This window comes from Festucalex cinctus, chromosome 1 (genome assembly GCF_051991245.1).
Source record: "Festucalex cinctus isolate MCC-2025b chromosome 1, RoL_Fcin_1.0, whole genome shotgun sequence".
Taxonomy (NCBI): Eukaryota; Metazoa; Chordata; class Actinopteri; order Syngnathiformes; family Syngnathidae; genus Festucalex; species Festucalex cinctus.
In genome coordinates, this window is record NC_135411.1 from 13,216,997 (window position 1) to 13,235,874 (window position 18,878).

An 18,878-nucleotide genomic window follows, 5' to 3' on the forward strand; every position below is an offset into this window, starting at 1 on the left:
GCAACTATGCAAAGTACAGATTTTTGAAAAATCTACGCTGTTCTTTGTAACTTATCACTGCCAATATAGTGTTTTGGATAAAAGTGCATGATTATTTTTGGACTAAATTAACAGATATAGATAATGGAACATTGTCGTTAATGGTTTTTATTTTAATTGTCCGACTTTTCCTACATTTTTTTTCGAAATTGTATTATTATGTCATTTGTTAAACTCTATGGTTATAAATAGGAAGATCTTTTCAAAATTTCCTATCCCGCTTATCATCACTAAGCTGACATTTTGGGTTTACATCCATCCATCCATTTTCTTGACCGCTTATTCCTCACAAGGGTGTTTTGGGTTTTATTGTTCCAAATTAATATTCATATAGCCAACAGTGGGGCAAGAAAAAATAAATATTAATGAGAAGTCGTTCAGTTGTAGTGTAGATTATGTTTTAAATATGAATGTATAAATGGCATCAGTATGTATTTATTTAACTAAAAGATTAGCCAGCTGAAAGAACCTTTTGTTATTGAGCAGAACTGGATCATCTTTGGTTCATCTCTTGGAGGCGCTTATCACCATGTTTGCCATCATGACCCCTGACAAGGACTTATTGTCTACAGCACACCAAACCGTCATGTAAGTGAAAGGCAGAATTAATTTGCATTTGTTTTACATCATGATGGCAACTTATGTGAGAAAGGCGACACTCGAGTTACGTGACTTGACTCCGGTCAGACTCGAGTCGGCAATTTTAGGACTTGTGACTCACTTGGCTTAAAATTATGGAGGCCTGGATGATTTCAATCCATATTTTCAACAAATTGTGCCATTTGTTTTGTTTTTGAACTAAAAAAATAACTTCTTTCTATATTAAAATGTCTAAAAGGTCTCGCCACTACCATACCTCTCGGAACCTCGGGTCCGGGGGTTTCCACAGTAGGAGACAGCCAAACGTCTCTTCTCTCTCCCACACATCTTAATCCCCTCCTGTGCTTGAACCGCACACACAAACTTGCACCCACAAATGCAAGCATCAGCAAAGACTTCACGGCAGCACCATCCCTCACCTGATAGACTTGGATGGTTAGGGGGCTCCGGGAGCGTAATATGGGATGAGATGACTAATGAAGGGGTTGAGGGGTCTCATATACGTGCTGGACCTGAACTGATGGCTTCCAAAATGCTGAGGTCACGCAAGGTCTGAAAGATGTATTCAGCCTGGCTGGAAGGAAAAGCATGTCCTGACCCAGGGAGATTGAGAGTGATGAAACTCTTTTTCAAGGCTCCAGCTCTCATTGAGTTAAAAAAAAAAAAAAAGATCTGAGCGCTAAGTAGGATATATCCGACTTCCTACATTCCTCCAATGCGGCATTAATACAAGCAAATGGACAATTAACAAGGGATACCTAGCCCCACCAGATGGCGCTGTTGAGCACTATGCAGGCTCATAATCGGTCTTCTTTGTAGCTAATAATTTATAACATTTTATTTTATCAAGAGTACTGTATTTTCTGCACTATAAGGCACACTTCATTATAAGGGGCACCTTCAATGAATGACATATTTTGAAACTTTTTCCATATATAAGGCGCTACAGTAGAGCCTGGGGTTACGTTATGCATCCATTAGATGATGCTGCGCTAAAGGGAATGTCAACAAAACAGTCAGATAGGTCAGTCAAACTTTATTAACACATTCACTGCCAGTCCAGCAAAAGCTTTGACATTGACGACTTTTTCCGTCAATGGCAGTGAATGAGTTAATAGATTACAAACTAGCTTTCTGACACCTCTATTCACTCCAAAAATGAATAAACAGCTGTTTTATTGTTTTCTCTGCGGTAAAGTATTAGTATTAGCTAGGGATCCAAGATGGCGGGATCTTCCACGCATGCGCGTCACCGATAGCGTCTTGACAGCGAGACCTGTTGCGGCCCAATATTGATCCATATATAAGGCGCACTGGATTATAAGGCGCATGGTCAGCTTTTGAAAAAATTGAAGGCTCTTAGGTGCGCCTTATAGTGCGGAAAATACGGTAATAATATTCAAATAAATACCAATTATGTTTGTGTGTTTGTTACAAACAGATATGTATAATACAAAGCCAAATTCAATGGTCTAACTTTGTGAACAGGACTGAAATCGGGCCGGCCCATGAGCGCGTGTTTAAGTGGATGAGCCACTCTAATCATAGTGCGCATGTCCAAAGCTGCGCTCAATCGACAGCCATTGGACCATCCAATTAAAATACAGGACTGATGTCACGTGACCACAAGACCCAATCAACACACGCTCAGTTTTGGTAGATGGCAGTACGGTAGGCTGTACAGCAGTAAGTTAGATTGGTTTTTCATCGGGAGCAAAAATACTCGACGTAATAGCAAACCAACAATATGAATGAAGTAGATTAGTTGATGACATCGCTCGAGAGAGTGAGAGAGAGAGAGAGAGAGAGAGAGAGAGAGAGAGAGAGAGAGAAGCAGTGCTGACGAAACGGAGGGGGGAAAAAATTCTGCTGTAAGTTTCTTTTGGGACAACCAAGATTTATTAAATGAGTCACAAACGGTGCAAATATATAAATTTAAAAAAGTCAAAATGAGTATTAATAATCTTTGATTTTTTTTATTTTTTTTTTTAATTTTAATTTTGGAATTTAGTGTAATAATTGAAATTTTAATTGGGTTTCAATTAACTGCACAGCCCTATTTTTGAACCATTTGAAGGTTTTATTCCATAGCCTTAATTTGTAAGACTATATGAATAAATCGTAGGCTACTTCATTCATATCGCGCTTTTCCACTAAACCTCTAGGTGGCAGTAGTTAGCTAAATAGTGCTCATCTCTTGACGCCACGTCTTCCACCAACGTCACAGAAGCAGACTGGCAGCCCACACGAGACTTTTTTTTTTTTTTTTTAAATACTTGTAAACAGTCGATCATCATAAACAGAGCATAGAGGAAAACAAAGCGGATAAATACAAAAAAAAAAAAAACTTTAATAATTTTTTTTCCCCCACTCATCCAAAACACACACACATACAAACATGGTCTCGCGGGTGGGGAAGCGAATCCAGGCCTCCTGCTTTTTCTTCTTTTTTAACTTCTTGAGGTATGTGTTTGAGTGATGTGTGTAGAGCATCGACATAAAACTACGTTTATGATGGAAACACGGCAACGCGGATCCGGAGAAATACGCAAATCTTCACTTTGGCCGGAGTTTTTGGAAACCTTCACTGCAGGACAAGAACCGCATGAAAATGAACCACAACATGAAACCAAAACAAATCTAAACAAAAACACTTTCAGTGATGAAACACACCTACTTGAATTTGTGAGCTGTCTTCTGTCCTACATGAGAAACTGTTTAGAAACTGTTCTGTCTGGTTGTGGCCAATACGATAAGCAGATGGTCCTGCATCTTTGCTCAGTGACACTTTGCGTTCTTAAGTGGCTTAATGAACTTATGACAGGAGGCAACACAGCCAGCAGCACAGCGCAAGGTGTTGGCCCAAACTCACTTTTGGCACCTCCACAGCAACTGCTGTATATGGAGCACGTTGGGATTACGCCAACTACTTACACATCAACCATGTAATGTACCATATGGACTGTAACACTGAAAAATAAAAGCAGTTTATATACTACAAAAGGAAAATACAGCATAGAATAGTAGACATTTGCTCAGACAATTCACGTGTGCTACAAGAATAGCACGGCTCAATGATTACGCTTTGTCCTTGTCTGGCCAGGAGGGAGGCGCGAGTGCAAATCCCAGTAATCCTTGACAACAAAAATTACACTGTTAGACATGGCGGCCACTGACACACACACACACACACACACACACACACACACACACACACATACCCTGTGGCTCCTGCACTCCCACTTTTGACCCACGCAAGTTGTGATGTAAGATGCCACAAGAGAATAACATTGTAATTGTCACGCGTGTCAACACGCATCTTTTGACCCTCATGGCAAAAGTTATATTCTATTTTGCAGTGGTTGGAAGTAACACTGATTTCTGTATACGTAAACATATTTATCAGGTATCTGTACTATACTGACTTGAATTTTACTTTTAGATGAGCATACTTTATGTCCACTGCTTTTGGGGAACTCTCATAATCACCAGAATTCTCCAATAATGCCACAAAAAGTCACCAAATTTACAGAGGTGGGCCTTCCTTCAATATTAACGCCCATTTTGTTGAAAACTAACGAAAGATGGGTAACTTCTAAAAATTGATTGATGAAGCATTGCGGAATGAATCACTTCCGTGTCAGGTCGGAATGAAAATAGTAACAACGACTTTTGAAAAAAATAAGTAAATGTAATATTATTACTAGGCTTGTCAAAATTGGCGCATTCTTTTTGAGTTCATTTAAAGTTACTTTAATGGCCCAATTTTTTTTCAAACACGTGATTAATGACCGCCCCCTTACTTGGAAAGCGTCTACTGGGGGAATTCCAGTCACAACGCAGCCGGCACGTCCATGTAAAAAATTTTAGCAGTAATAAATTTCATAATAATGCATATATTTGTGCAGACTGGGGTCAAGTTGTATTTTACAATTTTTAAAATGTGCAGAGTTTCGCACAAGTTACTTCATATTAAAGTTTAGATCGCTCTAAAAAATGAAAAGAAAAATGTGCTGATCTGACACCGTCTTACAAATGCAATGATGCCATCTAGTGGCAGAAAAATGACCTCAACACAAATCAATATCACACTCGTTTTTCACAGTACAGTACATCTTTTTAGTTTTAACTCAAATTTATGCATGATTATGAAATTACTTTGTCGCTGACTAAAAAATGCAGCATGTTTCGATTAGTTTTAACGTTTTTTTGTCCACTTTTATGTTAACAAGTGTATGAAAACTTGGAAAAAATATTTTATTGTACATTTACAACAGACGTAAAACTTGCGATTAATCGTGAGTTAACTATTACAGTCATGCGATTAATTACGATTAAAAAATGTAATTAACTGACACCACTAATTATTAGTGTTGTTCCGATACCGATACTGGTATCGTTAGAGGTGCCGATACTGCATTAAAACAGTGGTATCGGTATCGGTGACTACTCACAAGTAACATGCCGATACCATTAATTCCAACGCTAATATATAATTTTGGATGCAGCATTTTGTGTCTTGCTGGTGCACGACATTCACTGGTATGTGACATGTTCACTGCATGCCGATCTAAGATATCCTATTGGCCTTTGAATGCTCTGAACCAATGGCAGGACAGCTTTTTCATGTTGAGGAAAAAAAAAACTTAAGTATCGGTATGGTATCGGTATCGGCCGATACTGCAAAGCTGGGTATCGGTATCAGTATCGGGAGCCAAAAAAACGGTATCGGAACAACACTACTAATTATTACTCAAAATATGAAATAATTTCATTACACTGCTGGCAATAAGTAATATTATACCTTTTAGTTACTAGTTACTTCAGCTACTATTCCCAACACTGGTGCTCGGTTTGTTTATTTTACATCAGGCAGGTTGTTAGACAGCTAAGGAGTCCTTTGGTGCACCATTTTACATCAGGAAGCTTGTTGGACAGCTGAGGGGTCTTTAAAAGGTTAAACATTAGCCATGCGGGGCAATAATCAGGGCAGTTACGCACCTACTATATGGGGGCAACATTAGAGATGGAAAGAATAGTACGAGACAATGTCAAGCGGAAAATAATTCTGACAAAATCTAATTTAGTAATGACGGAAGTGTGGTTAAAATAATTTTGAAGTTTTGACGATTATAGTTTGGTTTGGCTTGAATTGAAAATTTATTGACACGCCCACCATTGCAGATTTGTTCTTTTTTGTGTGTGTGTGTGTGAAAAACAGTTGAAAATACTATGTAATTTCTGACCAAACAAAATGGAACCCTTTTCCTTAAATATGTCTTCTTTAATAATATGTCAATGACAGCAAGTTATGTCAACCTTCCCTTTGCATATCGCCATTATTATTTACATATTTACACGTGTGAGCTTCTTTGTATTTTTGGAACATAGCACCAGTATTTATCTGGTAGTTGTCTTTACTTCCTCATCTGTATTGTTCATAATGCACCTTCTCCATGAAACAGCAAGCAGATGTGGCTTTTACACTTTCGAGACCCACGCGTCTTAATTAAGGCCATTTATTGTTAGTGAGGTCGCAATCCGGCTGCCTTTTTTTTTTTTTCCCTACTCTTCCGCCTCGAAAGTAGTCTGCCTTCCACTGGGCCGATAGTGGACCTCATCGTCGGAGTCCTCCACCTGCGGTTGCAGGCAGCTGTTGCACTTGTTCTGCAGACGTCTCCGGAGCTGGAAGGTGCGCTCGGTGTTTGAATAGGTGTACTCTTGCTCCTTCAGTTTGGCGTAGTAGTCGGAAAACTTGTTGAAGAGGATGGAGATGGGCATGCCGTTGAGGATGATGCCGAAGGAGATGCAGCCAAAGGCAACGCAGCGCCCCAGATAGGAGATGGGGACCACGTCTCCGTAGCCCACAGTGGAGATGCTCACCTAAACAAAGAGGAGAAATCTTAGCTACCGTATTTTCACGACTATAAGGCGCACCTAAAAGCCTTCAATTTTTTCAAAAACTGACCATGCACCTTATAATCCTGTGCGCCTTATATATGTATCACTATTGAGCCGCAACAGGTCTCACTGCTCGCTGTCAAGACGCTATCGGTGACCCTGCACGATCGGTGACGCGCATGCGCAGAAGATCCCGCCATCTTGGATCCCTAGCTAATACTAATAATTTACCTCAGAGAAAATAAGAAAACAGCTGTTTATTCATTTTGGGAGTGAATGGAGTTGTCAGAAAGCTGGTTTGTAATCTATTAATAAAGTTTGACTGACCTATCTGACTCCTCCCACATTCCAAAGACATGCATGGCAGGTTGATTGGGTGCTCCGAATTGTCCCTAGGGTGTGCGTGTGAGTGTGGATGGTTGTTCGTCTCTGTGTGCCCTGCGATTGGTTGGCAACCAGTCCAGGGTGTCCCCCGCCTACTGCCCAGAGCCAGCTGAGATAGGCGCCAGCAGCCCCAGCGACCCTTGTGAGGAATAAGCGGTCAAGAAAATGGATGGATGGATGGATGACCTATCTGACTGTTGTTGGCATTCCCTTTAGCGCAGCACCATCTAATGGATGCATAACGTAACCCCAGCCTCTACTGTAGCGCCTTATATATGGAAAAAGTTTTAAAATATGTCATTCATTGAAGGTGCGCCTTATAATGCGGTGCGCCTTATGGTGCGGAAAATACGGAAAATCCCCTCCAGATGCCCCTCTTCTACCTCTTCCACCACTTTGTCAGACATGCGTGCACTCACGGCTGACAACGGGGCGCTCTAAAGTAGGACTTTCTGAATGATAATGCATTTTTGGGATGTAGCTATCTAGCATGTCGCAATAATGCAGAAAAAACAACAGAGGCAAACAAAGAAACGCAAGGGGTGAGGTATCTGACAATAGGCATTGATAGTAAGGGTATGTATTGCATTGTATGTGGAAGTATAGGTTCCACGGCCCGTTCGCTGAAACACATCGTCTCCTTGCTGTGGGGACAACCTCGTAAGTCCTTATAGGGTCATGTAGCACAGCAGACGGAAGGGTAAGGGAGATAAGGGGGTAAAAACTCCAGGAAAGACAAAATGGCTTCCTCAAGGCCTAGACAAAATAACAGAAGCTTTTAGATCAGGCTGATTTCACTTTCAGTCAGCCTTAAGTCTCTGCCCGGACCTCTCAATGGTCATCAATTAGCTGATTTTGTGTTTATTTTTTCAAGGTGAGCCGCTAACTGCTCCATGTTGTTTTCCATCTTGCAAAGGAGCTCAGAAATTAAATCCAGTCTGCGATTGAGCTCACTCGTCGCTTGTATCTGAGTGTTGACAACACGCCACAGGCTCTTTGTCCTAACAGGCAACTTTGCTAATCCTAATAGTGCTGCCAGTGTCAAACGTACTTTAAAAAAATAAATAAATCAGCAAACTGCCAACTCCAAACGGCAAAATCAGTTATTACGGACGGATTGGTGATTTTAACTGCTGAAAAGTTGATGAACTTTTTAGGAATGAGTTGCAAATTCCTTCAGAAGTAATCACTGAGTCACACCAGACTGTATCACACAGGATTAGACACGCAGTACATAAGCAACAGCTGCCACTGGTCCTGAAAAAAAAAAGTCCCTGAATGAAAGGGGGGTAGGGAGGAGGACTAAAAGCAGAATTTTAGCAACACAAGGAAGCCTTATATGTAAACAAAATAAATGACATATGGCAATGTGAGACTTTGACAAATTTTACACGCTCAGTCTCATAGAACCAAGCTGTTTGTTATGATAAAATCATTAGATTTATTTATTTATTTGTTTTAGCTCAAAATGGGAGCCACCTGCTATGAAGTCAGCACAGGTATAACAAGTAAATAAAAAAAAAAACATACTTTTAATGCCGCGACTCTTGTGAGGAGTAAGCGGAAATGGAAAAAAAAAAAAGTCTGTAAATGGAAAAAAAAAAAGTTAAAAATCATAAATGATGAATGAAAAAGCATTCATAATAAACTAAAAATCATACCAAAATGAAAATATATATATATATATGATAAATGAAAAAATATATATACCGTGCTGTATACTGTAATAAGTAAATTTAAAAAAATAAGATAAAAAAGAACATACTTTTAAAGGGAAGAAAAATCTATTTAAATGAAAAAAAGAACATATATCCTCCTGACTACCAGCAATTCAAATTTGGCCTCTGTAGTGGACCCTTTTAAACCTGAATATCTCCCACCCAGTGCATACGGTTGAATAACTCCTTTTGTGCTCTATAGAGGACATTCAGAGCATTCCAATGATACCAAATGTGTAGGGGTGGGGCTTTGCTACCTTTGATTGCATCATAAAAGTAAATGGCTTCCCTCAGTTCAAGCACTTTTTAGGGAAGGGGAAAAGTAAGTGTATAACACTTTACAAACAAATTTACAAATTTAGGCTTTAAATGTTGTTAGCATGTTTTTTACAAGATTCTTAAGAACACGTTAAACTATTGTTTGAATTATTATAACTGTATTTGAGCCTAGCATTTAAGTTTTTAAAAAATGTCCTCTGTAGTGGACACAACATAGCTTAAAAATATAAAACTTTGTTTTTTTTTTCCAAAAAATGTTCTTTTGTAGTATTCCAGTTACTTCACAAAGAATTGGGAATATCAAAATAAACATGATTGGACAAGATTTTTTTTTCCTGGTAGTCAGGAGGATATGATGAATTAAAAAAAGCATTTATAATAAACGAAAAAACATAAATAATTAACAGGATTTTTTTTTTTTAATTAATGTGGATTTCCATTGTCACGGGTACTTTGTGGAACAACACCCGAGATAAACGAGGCAACACTGTAAATGATTCTTACCGCTGCCCACCACCAGGCATCTGGGATGCTGCTGAACGGCGTTCCAGGCTGGTCCACTTCCACTGAATGCATCAGAGCTGAGAAGGTGAAGATGCCCATGGCGATGAAGAGAAACAGACAACACACCTAAAAGACAATCATCGGATAATAATTGTTCAGTATCGATTAGGGATGTAACGATAAGGGCAATATCGTGATATCGTGATATTAAAACTGCCACAATATCGTCGCCGCCATGTTCACAATATTTAAAAGGAACACATCTGTTAAAAAAAAAACTCGCGTTGATTTCCATTTGTGCAGTTCTAGCACCCTCTAGTGGCTAGTTTATTAGTGCAATTTAATTTTCATTAGGGATGTTTTGGCCTATGTTTAATGCTAATTGTCAGGTGAAGGGGAACGTAAATTTGCTTGTGAAACGATCAATGTGTGCTTGCATTAGCAAGTAAGTGCCTCAATATCGTTATTAGCGATTGTAGGTGGTTTATATGCATTGCTGTTATGTATACAATATTTTGCTTATTTTAGTATGAGCTCTTTTTTTTTTTTTTTTTTTTTTTTTTACAATATTGTGACCTTTTTTAAATATGGACAAACCCCCCACGATATCGTGATAATTATCATATCGTGACCTTTAGGGGTGTTAAAAAAAATCGATTCGGCAATATATCGCGATATTACATCGCGCAATTCTCGAATGGATTCAACAGGTGGCCGAATTACAACCTGTTTGTTCAATACAGTGGCTCACAGTTATAAGACTGAAGTTTCAGATGAATAAATACATTTTCATACAAATCTTACAGTGTACATGTACAAGTTTACTGATTAGTATTTTCTAAATTTGAGTAAAAAAAAAAAAATTAAAAATCACAACAATCGACTTATAAATTCGTATCGGGATTAATCGGTATCGAATCGTGAGGTATGAATCGTGATACGAATCGAATCGTCAGGTACTAGGCAATTCACACCCCTAGTGACTTTCATATCGTGGTAATATCGTATCGTGATGTTTGGATATCGTTACATCCCTAGTATCGATTATATAAGACACACAATGACATGAAATTGTATCGTTTCCCGCGGCGGCCGTTTCGCGTCGCGTCCTACCTGCTCCGAACATTGCCGAATGGTGAACCCAAAGGCCCTCATGCCGGTCGAGTGACGTGCCAGCTTGAGGATCCGGAAGATGCGCATCAGCTTGACAACCTTGAGCACCTTGCTGACTTTGCTGACCCTCGCCATGGCCTTCAAATCTTCTTGGGCGCTCATGTCCTCGGCGTCGATCACAAACACCTCGAACATGATCTGGATGAAGTAGGGCATGACGGCCACGATGTCGACAAAGTTGAGGGCGCTCTTGACAAAATGTTTGATGTCGGACGTGGTGAGCAAGCGCAGGAAGTACTCCAAGGTGAAGAAAAGGATGGAGGCGATCTCCACCCACTCCATGTAGGTTTTGCCGGCCAGCTTGTATTGCCGCAGTTCTTTCACCGTGTTCATCGTCATGGAGACGATGGAGATGAGCACAAAGAGACTGGAAAACACCGCGAAGGCTTTGGCTGGCATGGAAGAGTACGGGTTCTCCATCAGGTCCCAGAGACTCTTGCGGAAGCTGCCGAGAAACATGGTCTTGTAGCCCTCGTCGTCCTGGTGGGGCTTGATCTCGTCCAGCAGCTCCTGGTTGACCTTCAGTTGGTCTCTTATGTCGTCCACCTTCTCCTCAAACAGAATACGGCAACACCTGAGAAGAGCAAGAACGTGGAAGGAAGTCCATTTTATTGTGTCACTTTGTTGTCTAAAAATATAATAAAAGACAATATGATCAATATGAAAATAAAAATAAAATAATAATAATAATAATAATATCATAAAAGACAATATGATCAATATGAAAATAAAAATAAAATAATAATAATAATAATAATATAATAAAAGACAATATGATCAATATGAAAATAAAAATAAAATAATAATAATAATAATAATATAATAAAAGACAATATGATCAATACGAAAATAAAAATAAAATAATAATAATAATAATAATAATATAATAAAAGACAATATGATCAATATGAAAATAAAAATAAAATAATAATAATAATAAAAATATAATAAAAGACAATATGATCAATATGGCTATTTTGAGGCCAATGCTGATTCTGATACAGTTTTTATAAAAGATTGAGTGTATTTTTATTAGCTACATTGAGGTACTTGTTTTTACAGGTGCTGATCTCGCATCTGTTTCAGTCCTCTCAATATGATTAACGTTTCTTATCTTTTATTCTTTCTAGGGATGTTCAATACCACTTTTTTTTCAGACCGATACCGATACTCAGACCCTCACTACTCACCGAAACCGATACCAAGTGCCGATACCAGTAGTACATTTTTATTTAAAAAAAATAATAATAATCACTCAAAGATATTTTTAAACAAAAATAATCCGTCTTCTGCAGTGTTTGTTGTAAAGTTGGCTGTCAATTTTGAAGTATTTCCAAACCGGTGAAGTTTTGGTGAAAAACGCAGACATGCTCCGATACTCGTGGGTTCATTATTGTCGAAAACAGGAAGTGGTAAACAGGAAGTGGTCATCATGATTTGGCATGGTGTTAAACTGCTGCAGGGTAGCGCCAGCTACAGGCAAGGAGGACTCACTCAACGTCCCCCCCCCTCCTCCAACTCATCGGGGTCACAAGTACTCGAGTACTTGAAAAAAGGCTGGTATCGGCCCGATACCGATACCCGATATCGGTACTCGCCAATCCCTAATTCTTTCACTGTTTCGAGATTCCCCCATGTTTCAAGCTCACCCATCAACGCCACTCTCCCATAAAAATGCACATATACGCTACATAACTTGGACTCTTACTGTTTCGAGATTCCCACATGGCCCTTCGAAGACCAACAGGTAGCCTACATGTTTGTGTGGGAATCTGTGGATGGATGGATGGATGGATGGATGGATGGATGGATGGATGGATGGACGGACGGACGGACGGACGGACGGATGGATGGATGGATGGATGGATGGAAGTAGGACTCCGACTGTTTCGATTCCCCATAAACCTTCAAAGACTACTGGACAGAACTTGGACTCGTACTGTTTCGAGATTCCCCTATGACCCTTCAAAGAACAATAGCTACATGTTTCTGCGGGAACCTGTGCAATTGTGGAAACACAGACAGTTCTGGGACTGTTTCAAACTTCCCGTGAACACAATCCCAACTGTGCTATATATGACTTGGACTATCTCACTGTTTCAAGACTCCTGCATGACCCTTCAAAGACCGGCAACTGCTCGCTTGTGCAGTTCACTGGACAGTTTTAAGATCTCTCTTGAACAGTAACCACTAGGGGTGTGAATTGCCTCGTACCTGACGATTCGATTCGTATCACGATTCACAGGTCACGATTCGATTCGATACCGATTAATCCCGATACAAATTTCTAAGTCGATTGTTGCGATTTTTTTTCATTCAAATTTAGAAAATACTAATCAGTAAGCTTGTAGAGTGTAAGATTTATATGAAAATGTATTATTTATTTATCTGAAATTTCAGTCTTATAGAGGTTGTAATCTGTTTCATGTTTAAACAGCCTTAAAATAAAATATTAAGGCTTAATGTTCCGTTCATATAACATTCTTCCATGCTTAAGGTGTGAATCCTAAAAATAAAAAATAAAAAATAAAAAAAAAATAAAAATCGATTTTGCCTATTATTGAATCGATTCGAGAATCGCGCGATGTAGTATCGCGATATATCGCCGAATCGATTTTTTTTAACACCCCTAGTAACCACTGTTCCAACTGAGGACTCTAAATTGTGCTTAGATGGGACTGGTTGGTGACCAGTCAAGGTTAGTACCCCTCCTCCCGCCCAAAGTCAGCTGGGAAAGTCTCCAGCTCACCCTTGACCCCAATGAGGATAATCGGTATAGAAAAGGGATGGTTGTGCATTTTTTATAGTGCTGTCAAGGGATTCAATTTTGTTTTCACTAACTACTCACACAATTTTCCATAATTAATTTTGATTAATCACCAAAAAAATCACATTTTTCTACTTCTGCTTCTACCTTTTTTTCTACAAAGCTAGTAGCAGATATTTACATGAGTAAAATATTGGAATTAATGTAAAATCATCAATAGAAAATATATTTAGAGTCAATGACTAATTAATCGCAAATCACATTTTTCTACTTCTGCGTCTATTTTTTTTCTACAAGCTTGTAACAGATATTTACTTGAGAAATATATTGGAATGAATGCAAAATCATCAAATACAAAATATATGTACAGTCTGATAGACTGTTCTAATAGCCTTCTTTGATCCTTGAATAGAATTCTTCTGTATAATACAGCTGTTTCCATCCAATTGTTTCGAATTTTGTTCAGTAAATTTACTGAAAATGTGCAAAACAGACATGCGACTTGTGCCCGTTTCCATCGGTTCTGTTGCGAATATTGAGATTGGACTCCGCCTCTGAAGGTGGCGGTATACACCATTGACAGATGTGTTCCACCAGTAATTTAAAAGAAGAAGAACAAAAACAGGAAGTGACTGCGCCGTGCGGTGTCGTATGAGTTTCTTTGCTGTTTTCCATCTAAATGTGCTTGACTATTTGCTTCTTTAATTAATTCCAAAAAGATTTTTGCTTCGTCATTCCGCCCCCCCACCAAACCCCCCCCCCCCCCCAAACATACCTTACTTTATCGTCCGCCATTACTTTGTGCCTACAAACGATCGGTGCTACAAATGTACGTGCGACATAATATTCGGTCAAAACGTGCGACGTCGCAATTCTTGCAACGTTTATTCGCAAAACTTGTTTGCATAGCCAAATTTCGCATTTTCCTTTTTTTCGATATGCTTCAAAATCCACCCCACTGAGCGTACTTTTTTTTTTTTTTTTTGCAAATTTTGAGACCTTTTTCGAATTTCTAGCATTTCCAATCAGGTTTATTTTTGCATTTCTTAAAAATTTGATTAAAAATGGGTGGATAGAAGCCCCACATATGTACATTTGTGTCTTTTTTTTATTTATTTATTTATTTATTTTTATTGTTTTTACATTTTTACATTTATAAGATGAAACTGAATGCGGCCATCCCAAAAAATGTAAATAAATAAACAAATAAAAAAATGAACACAAGTGTTTTTCACAGGACAGCGACGATATAACGAATACCACACCTGGCCGTGTCCTTCAGTTTCAGCCCCCAAAAAGCCATCTCTTCCTCGAAATTGACAGGGCAGAGACTGTCCATCACCCACAAGACATTGCTGCAGTAATAGTGGAAGATATAGTGGAAAAACATTGGGTCCCTGTCAAAAAAGAATTCATTGTTCAGGACGTTGTAATCGTCGCAAAGCGTCAGACGCTTGGCCGGATCTTCACACAGGGCCAAGATTCCAATCCTGGTTTTCGGGTGTCGCAGGACCAGATGTTTGGGGATGTGAAACACCTTCCCGCCCACGTTGAGGTTCACAATGTTTGGTTTCCTCAGTTTGGATGCGTCTTGGCTCGCCGCTTTCTGCCCGTCCGGTGTGTCCAGGTTGTCCATGGAAGTCCACAACTTCACAGAACTGTCCTGAGAAAAAGGGAACTCGCCCTCTTGCTCCTCAATGCTTTGCGAAAGGCTCTTTTCCCGTTTCATCGTAGCAAAGAGACTCGAGCGCCGCTTCTTCAGCACTTTCAATTTGGGTTTTATAACCTCCATGGTGGCGGCTCCTCACAGCGCCTTCAACCGAACGAACCGAATTCCACAGACGAAGTCAGCAGATAACAACTCCAGCAATATTCCACAGAATGGCCATTTAAAGCTGCCGTGGGGTGAGAAAACGCTTACAGGTTGAAAAAGCTGCAGCGCTGGTCTCTCAGCATGCAAGAAGATGAGCCGCATGAGTTGGGGATTCAGCCGCCTCACTGATTCTCTAATCCTATTGCTGCTCATTCTGTCCAAACGCAAGTTAAAAATACTGTTCACGGGGATTAGTGTTGCGATTTAAGGCTTGGAGATCTGACGAAGACGAGAGTGTTGCGATGATGGTGTTGCTCGACTAACGAAACCTCCAAGTCAATACTAATGATGAAGTAGATCCTGCTCAGTAGCTTGTATCATATATGTTTCTCAAAGACATATTTGTGAGTATTCACCATGAATCTGAAAAAAAAAACAAAAGTTAAGCGTCACAATAATCCTTGCACTGCCTTTAAAATGAATGCGAATACTCTCTTGCTGTTAATTGGTTGATTTAAATCTTGAAAATGAATTTAACAGTTCTCAGTATTATGAAATGCCGTTCCGCACTACAGTAATCCAAAATGCTTTGTAATGCTTTGTAAAATCAATAGCTTGTCATTCAAACTTGAGCATTTACAAAACATTTATATTTAAAAATAAACTGTGATAATAATGTGGTTGCACAAGTGTGCACACCCTTGTATAGCTGCGGATGTGGGTGTGTTCAAAATTAACCAATCAGAATTAAACTTCTTTAGATGGGAGTCATCACGTGTCTGTTACCATTTAAAGGACCTCTGAGTAATGCCGGTTCTATTATGGTTTTCCCGTTGTTGTTGTTTTTTTGTGTGTGTGTGTAGACACATCTTACAGCACAAGCCATGTTCCAATCCACACTAGGGAGAACTTCAAGTTCCAGACATCAGTGAGATATTGTTCAAAGGCATCATTGAAAAAAATGGGTTATCTTGGTCTCTCTCCCTTCCTCTCTCTCTCTCTCTCTCTCTCTCTCTCTCTCTCTCTCTCTCTCTCTCTCTCTCTCTCTCTCTCTCTCTCTCTCTCTCTCTCTCTCTCTCTCTCTTTAACCTAGCTCAAAAACCTGCTTTTGAATAGGATGCGTAGACTTTTTAAATATAAAATCCAAGTATCCTAACTTTCAAAATATAAAATGTAACAAAATGTAAAATTTAACATTCTGATACATATGAGCTGTGATTGCTCAACAAAGAAATGTGTATGAAATAAAAAAAAAAATGCCTATGTTGTAAATGTTGTAAATGCAGTACAATGCGGATGTCACATGGAGATAACTATATGCCATATGTACACTTGTATTTTTTTTTTAAATCTCTAATCGTTCTGTACACTTTTTTTCAAAATAATATTACTTGAATACAGCACACTTATAGAACTATTTTATTATCCATCCATCCATTTTCTTAACCACGTATTCCTCACGAGTCGCGGGGGTGCTGGAGCCTATCCCAGATGGCTTCGGGCACTAGGTGGGGTACACCCTGAACTGGTTGCCAGCCAATCACAGGGCACACAGAGACGAACAACCACTCACATTACAAGCACACCCAGGGACAATTCAGAGTGCCCAATTAACCTGCCATGCACGTCTTTGGGATGTGGGAGGACCCGGAGAAGACCCACGCGGGCACGGGGCGAACATGCAAACTCCACCCAGGAAGGCCAAAGCCTGGACTCAATCTTGTATCCTCAGTACTGGGAGGCGGATGTGCCAGTCATCCACCGTGCTGCCCTCTGTTGTTGTTGTTATTATTATTATTATTATTGTTATTGTTATTGTTGTTGTTATAATTATTATTGACAGAATACTTTAGAACTCATTTTTGAGAGGGGAAATTTTGAGTTGTAGGGTCAAGCGCTTGTATTGTGTTGTACATAAAAGTAAGTGCACATCCTTCAGGTGAGCGAGTGTAGTGCAGAATTGTACGTCTACTGTTTAATAGCAATTTTTTTTGGCTACATTTTTTATTTAGACTCGTGTTTTCACAAATGTGCACTATTGTAAAAAAAAAAAAAAAAAAAAAACACTTTTCGTTTTGTTTTAGTACTTCCGCCTTTTCTGTGACGTCCTTTCCGGTCGAATCAGCCAACATGGACGCCAGCCGCGTGCAGCCGATTAAGCTCGCAAGAGTAAGAAAAGCTAAATTTAAGTGTGATTTGTCCATTTCACGATAATATACATGTCATATATAGCCTAATTTTCGACAAAGAACCGAAATTTTGGAGTTAAACGACCCCGTTTGACTGAATTAGTCAGCCTTCCTCTCGACTCTTCTTCCAGTTACGAAGGCCTGTCGGTCCGAGTGCTAACTTGAAATGCTAAGCTAACGGTTTTAAACGTCGATGTTGACTAGAGGTTTCCGGTCTTGTATTTTTCTAAATCGTTTTGTGAGTATGATGTGATTAATGTTTGTTTGAAAATTCCAGGTTACCAGGGTACTTGGAAGAACGGGCTCCCAGGGACAATGTACACAGGTATGCTACTGTATTTTGAGGCTAAAATGTTGGGTTCAGCCATTTTTAATACGGTTTGCTAATATCGGCCGATCAATATTCACAAGTGGCTGGCTCTGGAAAATGTTATATTCTGACAGTAGCGCTAAATATTCTATTGCTGGTTTCGATGAGCAATTGCTTACTTATGATAGTGACAACTGTAGCTCTCGTTTTAAAAAAAAGTGTTCGGATTGATGAACCCACAATCGTTTTATAAATTACTTTTACACCAAAACAATGTTTATGTAACAGCATAATGTCAGTGTATTCGTTCAGTAATAGATCTTGTATCAAGCCTCATCTATTTTGCAAGTTTTGTCATAGCAAAGCTTGGCTCTAAATTGCCCATAATTTTACATATTGTATATACAGTTGCCCCCCATCTTAAAAAATAAAAATGAAAAATTCCGTTATTGTTAAAAATAAATAAATAAAATATGGCCCTATAGCACAAAAACGTCCAGAAAATGTTGGGCCTTTTTTCGAATGAATGTTCCGTCTTCCTAGGTCCGTGTTGAGTTCATGGACGACAGCAACCGTTCAATCATCAGGAACGTGAAGGGCCCAGTCAGGGAAGGAGATGTGCTGACGCTTCTGGAGTCTGAAAGAGAAGCCAGGAGGCTGCGATAGGTGATCTCACTGCAACATACACAGTTCAATTAATATAATTTGGTGTATCGTTTGGCATGGCTTGTTGTTTATCTGGCTCAGTTACAAATCTGCTCATATGTGATAACAGTTATTGTCTCACATCTCGGTTGATGTTCTGACTGCTCTTTTTCGTCCCCCCACAGAGCCCACTCAAGTTGTGGTGCTGCCTGGACGCTGTGGGGCAGATGACTCTGTCAAATTTCACATGCCAAGGCTGACAACTCGCTTGTTAAAATGTTTTTCAAATAAATGTGGTCATTGAGAGAAAGATGTTCAAGCCTTTTTTTGTTTATACACATTTGCTGGTCTACTGCTTGACACTTACTTACTTATTTGAGCATATTACAGTCTTGCATAAGAATGCATCTGCCAACATTACTAATCCTGTATGCAAATTTATAAACAGAAAATGTAATTAGTTCTAAACATAGCTTTGGAGTCTTCAAAACGTAATGTATCCGATGTCTTCAGCCTATAAAAAGAAAGCTGAGGTGCACTGATTGTGAGCTATTTG

The 18,878-nt window shown here is 39.2% G+C and overlaps 3 protein-coding genes across 4 annotated transcripts in view; 2 read left to right on the forward strand and 1 right to left on the reverse strand.

Annotated features, from left to right (window-relative positions):
- The window catches only part of LOC144016528 (uncharacterized), a 106,207-nt gene that overhangs the window by 70,080 nt on the left and 17,249 nt on the right, over nucleotides 1–18,878 (forward strand). For both annotated transcript variants that reach the window (XM_077517774.1, XM_077517765.1), the window contains exon 3: nucleotides 526–627. In XM_077517774.1, the coding sequence (XP_077373900.1) occupies nucleotides 526–627 (102 nt within the window). The remainder of the gene's footprint in view (nucleotides 1–525; nucleotides 628–18,878) is intronic.
- LOC144016516 (potassium voltage-gated channel subfamily V member 2) lies at nucleotides 5,856–15,401 on the reverse strand. The gene is made up of 4 exons (XM_077517738.1): nucleotides 14,631–15,401; nucleotides 10,539–11,172; nucleotides 9,426–9,551; nucleotides 5,856–6,522 (listed from the first exon to the last, which is right to left on the reverse strand). The coding sequence occupies exons 1-4, from the start codon at nucleotides 15,155–15,157 to the stop codon at nucleotides 6,205–6,207; spliced, it is 1,605 nt and encodes a 534-aa protein (XP_077373864.1). The 5' UTR covers nucleotides 15,158–15,401; the 3' UTR covers nucleotides 5,856–6,204.
- On the forward strand, nucleotides 17,263–18,632 carry rps28 (ribosomal protein S28). The gene is made up of 4 exons (XM_077517787.1): nucleotides 17,263–17,347; nucleotides 17,645–17,692; nucleotides 18,221–18,343; nucleotides 18,508–18,632. The coding sequence occupies exons 1-3, from the start codon at nucleotides 17,309–17,311 to the stop codon at nucleotides 18,341–18,343; spliced, it is 210 nt and encodes a 69-aa protein (XP_077373913.1). The 5' UTR covers nucleotides 17,263–17,308; the 3' UTR covers nucleotides 18,508–18,632.

Excerpts from the sequence above, each read along its gene's own strand:
- LOC144016516 (XM_077517738.1), bottom strand. The coding sequence starts at position 15,157 with ATGGAGGTTATAAAACCCAAATTGAAAGTGCTGAAGAAGCGGCGCTCG. Across the intron at positions 11,173-14,630 it reads AAACTGAAGGACACGGCCAG|GTGTTGCCGTATTCTGTTTG; the intron begins GTGTGGTATTCG and ends TGCTCTTCTCAG. Across the intron at positions 6,523-9,425 it reads ATGCCTGGTGGTGGGCAGCG|GTGAGCATCTCCACTGTGGG; the intron begins GTAAGAATCATT and ends CTCTTTGTTTAG.
- rps28 (XM_077517787.1), top strand. The coding sequence starts at position 17,309 with ATGGACGCCAGCCGCGTGCAGCCGATTAAGCTCGCAAGA. Across the intron at positions 17,348-17,644 it reads AGCCGATTAAGCTCGCAAGA|GTTACCAGGGTACTTGGAAG; the intron begins GTAAGAAAAGCT and ends TGAAAATTCCAG. Across the intron at positions 17,693-18,220 it reads CCCAGGGACAATGTACACAG|GTCCGTGTTGAGTTCATGGA; the intron begins GTATGCTACTGT and ends CCGTCTTCCTAG.